Raw genomic sequence first — 8,308 nt, 5'->3', positions numbered from 1 at the left:
CATTTTTTTGTTTCAAAAAGAGAAAACAGCAAAATATATTACGCCGCTTTTTTCTGACAGCCTGCTTCCGTAGTTTGTGTTTGGGAATGTTTTGTATACTTTGTTTGCGCCCTAATAAAAACAAAGGAAGTTCAAAAAAATGAAGTTTTCGCTTGGACAGTTTTTTGTAATAGGCGAATCATTCAAGCGAAACGGCTTTGGGTAAAAAATAAAAACAATCAATATCTGTAACAAAAACGCAATTAAGTTGAGACTGAAGCCCCGAGGCAAACAAGCACTTCTTAATTACTCTCATAAGTTTCGATATTCGCAACTGTGATTTATAGATTTTCTGCAGCGCTCAATCACCGAAATATTGTGGACATGGGGCCCCGGGCTCTAATGCCATTTGCAGTGGTTGCAACTGTGGTGAAACGTGACCGGCCAACAAAGTGAATTCGTTTATTGCCGGCGGAAAACTTGCACTGGAAAACGCAGTCTGAAGGCGGCGTGTGCAGGAAAAGGATAGTTGCAGCTCTTAAGCTGGTTTACCTTTGGCAATTCTGTTTAATTTTCCTTTGAGCTCGCTCCACTTGCAGTTAATGTAAATGAATGAATATTCCATTAAAAGTCAACTCGTGGAGCGGGAAGCTCGGAGCAACAGGCAACCGGGGTCCTTAAGCTGTGAAAACGCAAATTGCCTTCCCGACCATCGCCCTATTGACGTAACTCGCAGTGCGTCGCGCAGCTTAATTGGGATATTGAATTCGCCCGCCAGCTCGGGCTCTACATATTTATTTACAAAAGGCAGCAGGCTGTACTCGGTCCCCATCCGCCATCCGCCATCCGCCATCCGCCATCCGCCTACTCAATGTCGTCCTCGTCGACCAGCGTGGCATTCGGGTTGGTCAACAGTAGGGCCTCGTTGTGGTGCCTCACGTTGTAGTAGAAGAAGAAGGACTTGCTGTACTCGAAGGTGGAGATCATGATGGCGCAGGCAGGGGCCACCTTCAAGAGCCGAGGTCCGCATCCAGCGAAGAGTCCCCTCACTCCGTGCACCCTGTAGATGGCCGTCAGTCTGCTGTAGGTGGACTTCTTGCCGAAGTCCCTGGCGGGTGAGTCCGTGAAGATGACCCTTTCGCCAAACTCGATCTGCTCGTGGGTCTTGACCACGTCGAAGGGAGTGGTCACAAGGGCGGCCACCGAGCCCGCCAGCACGCCAGCCAGAAAACTCAGACTAAATGAGGGCTGCGACCTCTGGCCCAATTGCTGCTTGAGGTACTCGTAGATGGGCCAGTAAATCCCCGAGAAGGGCACGTCTCGGAGGATCGTGGGCCGTAGACCGCGCCACAGTCCCCACACTCCCTGCAGGGCAACCACATTCCGGACGAACTGCAGCATCTGGGCGTAGGTCTGGCGCTGGGCCTGCATCTTGGTTCTCACCAGCTCAATGGGACTCACCCCCGTGACTGCACAGATGCGGGCCGTGACCCCTGACATCATGGGAATCACCAGTGGCAGGCTCATCTTGGTGTCCCTAAGAAAGGGAAAAAAAGATGGGGCGATAAAAGTGTGGAGGTTTTGGTTAACAAGAATGGAAGCAAGCTTCGGCAAGCCGAAGTTTATATACCCTTGCAGCTATTTCAAAAATAAAACATCTTTAATTTCGATTTATATGAGTATCGTTCGTTCTTATGGCAGCTATATAATATCGTTTTCCGATTTAAATTACATTAAAAGAGTTATTCTGAATTATGAAATATTTTATATACATATAAATAATTACAAAACAAGAAAGGAAGGAAGAGAGGCAAGCCGAAGTTCATATACCCTTGCAGCTATTGCAAAATTAAATATTTTTGAAAACATTAAAATTAAGATTGACTTGCGTGTATGTTTACATTGAAGCTATGATGATTTGCAGCTCATTTCAATTAAATTAAAAGAGTAATTCTGAATTATGAAATATTTTATATACATATAAATAATTACAAAACAAGAAAGGAGGGAAGAAAGGCAAGCCGAAGTTCATATACCCTTGCAGCTATTGCAAAAATTAAATATTTTTGAAAACATTAAAATTAAGATTTACTTGCGTGTATGTTTACATTGAAGCTATGATGATTTGCAGCTCATTTATTTGATAGTTCCTATGGCAGCTATATGATATCGTTTTCCGATTTTAATAAAATTAAAAGCGTAATTCTGAACTGTCCAATTATTAAAGAATTTCTAAAAAAATTACAAAAAAAAGTTAAATTAAAAAAACAAGAAAGGAAGCAAACTTCGGCAAGCCAAAGTTTATATACCCTTGCAGCTATTGCAACAATTAAATATTTTTGAAAACATTAACATTATGATTTACTTGCGTATGTGTCTAAAAACATTGAAGCAATGATTTTTTGCAGCTCAATTATTAGATAGTTATTTTATATAATTTTATTATTTCTATGGGAGCTATATAATATAGTCGTCTGATTTTGATGAAATTTAAACCGTAGTTCTGAAATATTTAACCATTACTATATGTCGAAGAACTTATAGAAAAATTTAAAAACACCAAAGTTATAATTTTTTTTATTTATATTTATGATTGTTCCTATGGGAGCTATATGCTATAGTCGTCCGATCCGGCTCGTTCCGACTTATAGAAAGACAAATTTTGGGAAAGTTTCATGCAGATAGCTTTAAAACTGAAAGACTAGTTTGCGTAGAAACGGACGGACAGACGGACAGACGGACGGACAGACGGACATGTCTAGATCGACTCGCCTAGTGATGCTGATCAAGAATATATAAACTTTATAGGGTCGGAAATGACTCCTTCACGATGTGAAAGATTAATTTGCGTAGAAACGGACAACGTTCTGACGGTCAGACGAGCAGGCGGACATGGCTATGTCATGCTGATCGAGAACATATGTATAACTTTTAACTTAAATTAAATTTAAAGCGAACAAATGTATTTTGTTGAGGTCTAACATCTATATTAACAAGCTAATTTCTTAAACATGTAAGGATTATTTAGTTGATTTATTTTTGTAAACCAATTCAATAATTTTAACCAGTACTAGAAATATTCATACGTTAAATAGGAAAATTAATATATTGTATGAAGTGTCTTGTCCTGACAAGAGATTTCCTGGACTCCACTATATTACAAGTAAGATATTGCTCAACTAAAAGACGATTCCTTAAATAAACACGACAAGCACCTTTCCTAACCATTAGAATGCGTGTTTTTGAAGTCTGGTGTTCATAGAAATTGGTGTATGCCTTCCTAATCCTAATAATTACAAAAAGACATGACATGACTCAAGAGAATAGGCAATGTTTTTCAAATTTTTAAAAAAGAATTTTTTTGCTACAGTTTATAACACTTCCTGTGTCTGTGCCCAGCGCACAACCATAAAAGATTCAAACATCTGAGTAGCTACACTTTGCCCAACCTTCCGGACATATAACTAGACAACCTTACACGGTTTTAGCATCACACCGAATGGTTCGAGAAGACATTTTTTTACGAGGTTAGGGAAATACCTTTTAGAGAATACACGGCATGACAAGGGGCCTTTGTCCCTCCAACCCCAGCCTTACTTAACCTAACCTAACATCAGCCCTTGCAGTGGGTACTACAATTTTAGTCAGAAGCTTGCAACGGCAGTGAATGAAATATTATATTCGAACCTATAAAGTATTACATACAGCATGACTAGAGAATTTGGTATAGTCATGTCTTCCTGTCCATCAGACCCTCAGAACGTCTGTCCGTTTCTATACAAACTAGTACCTAAGGTGTAAAGTTATACTGATTAGAGTTAATTACGGAATGTGCAGCATCGCTTGCCGATTCACTTTAAATGTCTTTAATCGACTTTGAACGGAGCCCTTGGAGTGACTCCTTTGGGCTTGAAGAATACCTAGATGTTGCAAAAACAGGCGAATAAGCTGGTTACGGAACTAAAGGGTTCTATGTTTTGGTGAAATGGTACCGCAAAAAGCTCAATTAATATTCCTTTCTAAAGGTTTGGCCGTGGGAAAGGAATTCATAATTTTATTTGTCCATGACACTGTTTCTCCAATCAGGAATTAACTTTTGTAAGGCCTTAACTGACAAAATGGTTTTTGATGAACCTTTCTATGTTCCAACACGGTCAGTAAGGTTGCAGAGGAAAATGTTGTTAATCATTACATGCTAATGGTATTCCTGTCCGCGTCCTCTCGACTCTCTAAGATTCCTTATAAATGTATATACTTAAATTTGCCGAAACTTTTGCCTACATTAGGAAAATGGACCGGTAGCTTTAAAGGTCGTTTGTTTTAATCTATGTTGCCTATTGATTGCTCAGATGTGCTTACATGCTTAAGGCAGCAAGTTCAAGGGGTGTTTTATATGAAATGCTTCTCGGTGATTGGACTTACCTGAGGTCCAGCTGCCGGGACTCCGGACTCCTGTTCAGATGGCGCTCGTACATCTGGAGGTACTTGGCCTTGAACTGTTCGTAGGCCACGAAGTATATGATCGTGGAGGGCAGGGCGGAAACTAGAGTGGGTCCCAGGCCAGACCACAGGGCGCCCAGTCCCTCATACCGGCTGATCTTCATCAGGGCATCCCAGGTGCTGGAGAACTGAGGCCTCGGCCGGCGGCTGCCCTCGGCGGGGCCCCTCTGACCGCTCGAGAAGAGGTGGTCCATCAGGCCGTTCGAGTAGAAGAAGCACTTGTGCGCCGGCGACTGCTGCGACTGCATGCGGGTCTTGATCACGTCCAGAGGCGTCATGAAGCAGGCCGTGATCATGGCCCCGGCACAGGCCGAGATCACCTGCTGCAGCGGCCGGATCCGGAAGCGCGGATCGCTCAGGACTTTCCGGTGCGCCAAATGCGGCTCCGTCGCTTCTCGGGCGCTCCGGTCGCCAGCGGCGCTACTACCGACTCCGCTGCCACCGGTGCCACCGCACTCGCCGCCGCCCAAGGACCTCCTCCGCTGCGGGGTCAGGCGCGGTCCGCGACCCATCGCAATCTCCGACTCGGCAGGACTCGCCTCCGCGCTGGATGCGCCGCTGTCTTCCTTCGACATGACAGTGGCAGCTGCGTCTGCTGAGCTTAAATAGTTGGAAGCCGGTTTGGTTTCGAAGTAGCATTTATAAATTTACATTTATTAATTTCACATTGTTTAATTTCACATTGAAGGGAGATCCGAAAAATGTGACGTTTTCGGTGGAACTCTACAGACGGCCCGAAATGAGGAATAACTATAAAGAAAGCAAACGTCGACAAACCACAGTTTATATAGCTATACAGCTATTACAAAATGTAAATAGTTTTAACAAAATCTAAATTGTGAATTATATGTTCAAAAACATTGAAGCTTTAATGATTTTCAGCTCAGTTATTCGATCGTTTCAATGGTAAAGGGTAATTCTGAACTATTAATCCATTATTATGTCCAACAGACTTTAAAAAGAATTGAAAATTAGGGAAGTTAAACTTTTCTATACCCTTGCAGAGGGTATTATAATTTCAGTCAGAAGTTTGCGACGCAGTGAAGGAGACGTTTCCGACCCTATTAAGAATATATATTCTCGATCAGCATCACTAGGAGAGTTGATGTAGCCAAGTCTGTCTGTTCGTCCGTTTCTCAGTTTTAAAGCTATCTGCATGAAACTTTCCCAAAAGTTGTCCTTCTATTGCAGGTAGTACATAAGTCGCAACGAGCCGGATCGGATTATAACGACTATAGCTACCATAGGAACAATCGGAAAAATAAATTAAATAAAATTATATCTTTGCTGTTTTTAATTTTTGTAGTTCTTTGATAAGTTTAAGTTTATTCAAAATCAGCCGACTATATCATATAGCTCCCATAGGAACAAGCGGAAAAACAAACAAAAAAAGTATAACTTTTTTTAGTTCTTTGACATATAGTAATGGTTAAATATTTCAGAATTACGGTTTAAATCTCATGCCATAAGAACTATCGAATAATTGATCTGCAAATCATCATAGCTTCAATGTTTTTAAACATATACTTAAGTAAATTATAATGTTAATGTTTTGACGAGACTCAGCTGTTTAGATCAGCTAAATCGGAAGGTGGAAGCTGGATTTGTTCGGTGGAAATCGAAGTTTCACATTTGTCATAAATTCCAATAGTTTCAACGGATGGACTGTGTGGAAAGAGGGCGTAAGACTGATAATTGAGTCAGGTATGGAAAACTTGACCTTTACAGGTATTTTCTTCATCCTTACTCCCTCGTCTGCAGCCAACACCACCAATTATATTCTAAAGTGGAAGAACATATAAACACTTAATATTAACATAAAACACAATTTAAGCGACAAACCTACCCTTCTTCCTTGAGTTTCTCCTAGAGGTGGATAACATCGATGGAAACATCGATGCAATTCAATAACGAAACACTATGGGGGAACCCTTAGCCCAAAACCAATTTTTTTTTTTGAAACATCGATTTTTTTTTTTAACATCGAATACATCGATGTCTGAGAACTTCGATATTTCTTTACCTCTAGTTTCTCTAGAAAAGTGAAAATATTTGATGTTTGCCAAGTGAACATCGATGTTGGCAAGTTTTTGGTTTTTTTAGAGAATTAACATCGATGTTTGTTCCAGCTCTGTTTCTTAAGGCCTAGTTACGCTTGGGTTGCTTCACTGCGTCTGTGCACTAACCATACAACATGTTGGGAAATCAGATGGGAAAAAGTACGTCAAAGTGCATAAGTCTACAAAATGTATATTCTTGCAGATGTTTACTAGATATTAACTCGATACTCGGCTTATCAATATACTATCGTGGGGAACTATCGCCGCTAACGACCGAAAAAAAAAAAAATAGTCGTTAAACAAAGGCGAGAGGATTTTCCATGACAAATCAAAACGAAAAGCAGTTGTTCAGACGCAATGAAGCTCGTCTATCAAGTGTAACAGTCTATTCTGCTTTATGCGGCTATTCCGGTATCGATAGCAGACGTGCATGAGTGTAACTAGGCTATCGATTGGCCCTTACTTTATGGTTTGGTGTCCTCGCATGTATATTGCTTGATTGTTTTAAATCTTTTACGTTATTGACTCTCAAAAGTCTCGTGTCTTCTCAAGGCTGCTTCTATATCCGGGAGATATAGATCCCAATCCCTATGATCTTCGTTCAGATACGCTCTAATCCATTCGATATTTTAAATGTTTTGGGAGCGAAAGTTCGATACTATCGATAGTATCGTTTATTGTACGGTTCTTTATACAAATTAACATTATAAGCAATCACGAATGTATACCTCATGTTTTATTTTTTTTTCAATAGTACTTAAAACTACCACCACCTCGAATTTAAGTTAATCTAGAATGCATTTTTATTAGAAAAGTTTAATATTTTATTTTTTGCATTTTTCCTATCCAAATTCTGTAACCAAGACTTGTGTTTTTTGCTAAGTTATGTGATGTAAATCATATGCCCAGCACCATCGATAGCGAAAAAAAAAACTATCGATGGTAGCTCAGAAAGGTAAAATTCAATACCTCGATAGTGCTATCGATAGTTTCCCAGCTCTACAATACAGACGGTTTAGCATCGCTGTGACATTCGGTTGTGGAGAGTAAACAGCCGTCCGCATTTGCCGCATTTGGTACTGATTTTTATTTTACCGAAAAACTTCCTTGTTTTTTTTTGGCAAATATTTATTTTACACGCCACACAAGGATGGTCCTTGTTTCGTGTATGCTTATGAGTGTTCAAAGATTTTAAATATTCGGGTATTAAGAGCAGGGCAGGTAAAAGCCTGTCAGTATTCTTGTGTTATAGGAGAACGCCGTGTCTATCACGTCCAGTGATGTAAAAAATATGCCCTGCACCATTGATAGCGACAAAAAGCTATCGGTAATGGCTCAGAAAGGTGAAATTTTGATACCTCGATAGTGTCATCGATAGTTTCCCAACTCTACAATACGGACTGGTTTATCATCTCTGTGGCATTCGATTGTGGAAAGAGAACAGCCGTCCGCATTTGGTACTGCTTTTTCATTTTACCCAAAAATTTCCTTGATTATTTTGGCAATTATTAATTTTTTGTGTAGGCTTATGAGTGTTCAAAGATCTTAAATATTCGGGTTTTAGGTGCAGGGCAAGTAAAATCTTGTCAGAATTCCTACCACGGCCAATAATCCACAGGTCCGCTGGGTGCCGTCTGCGGAGACGTATTCCCAGACGGTTCGAGTGATTTGAAAAGCTTCCTTAGAAATTTAACGACTTCTACGGGTTTAGCTTCCTTCATCGGCTTTTAAAAAAATTAATTTGGAAAAATGATCTTCCACAATAAATA

At 40.4% G+C, this 8,308-nt stretch overlaps 1 protein-coding gene across 1 annotated transcript; it reads right to left on the bottom strand.

The window, feature by feature from the left end:
* Nucleotides 1-700: 700 nt before the first annotated feature.
* On the bottom strand, nucleotides 701-5,217 carry LOC128266407 (probable mitochondrial glutathione transporter SLC25A40). Its single transcript, XM_053002906.1, has 2 exons — nucleotides 4,402-5,217; nucleotides 701-1,516 (listed from the first exon to the last, which is right to left on the bottom strand). Exons 1-2 carry the CDS (start codon nucleotides 5,052-5,054, stop codon nucleotides 844-846), a joined length of 1,326 nt encoding a protein of 441 aa, XP_052858866.1. The 5' UTR covers nucleotides 5,055-5,217; the 3' UTR covers nucleotides 701-843.
* Between the last annotated feature and the right edge of the window lie 3,091 nt (nucleotides 5,218-8,308).

Source organism: Drosophila gunungcola, chromosome 3R (genome assembly GCF_025200985.1).
Source record: "Drosophila gunungcola strain Sukarami chromosome 3R, Dgunungcola_SK_2, whole genome shotgun sequence".
Taxonomy (NCBI): domain Eukaryota; kingdom Metazoa; phylum Arthropoda; class Insecta; order Diptera; family Drosophilidae; genus Drosophila; species Drosophila gunungcola.
This window is presented reverse-complemented; position numbering and strand designations above follow the sequence as displayed.

What these genes read in the sequence shown, in the direction of transcription:
- LOC128266407 (XM_053002906.1), bottom strand. Translation starts at nt 5,054, where the DNA reads ATGTCGAAGGAAGACAGCGGCGCATCCAGCGCGGAGGCGAGTCCTGCC. An exon ending in TCCCGGCAGCTGGACCTCAG is followed by an intron (nt 1,517 to 4,401) that starts GTAAGTCCAATC and finishes TCCCTTTCTTAG; the next exon opens with GGACACCAAGATGAGCCTGC.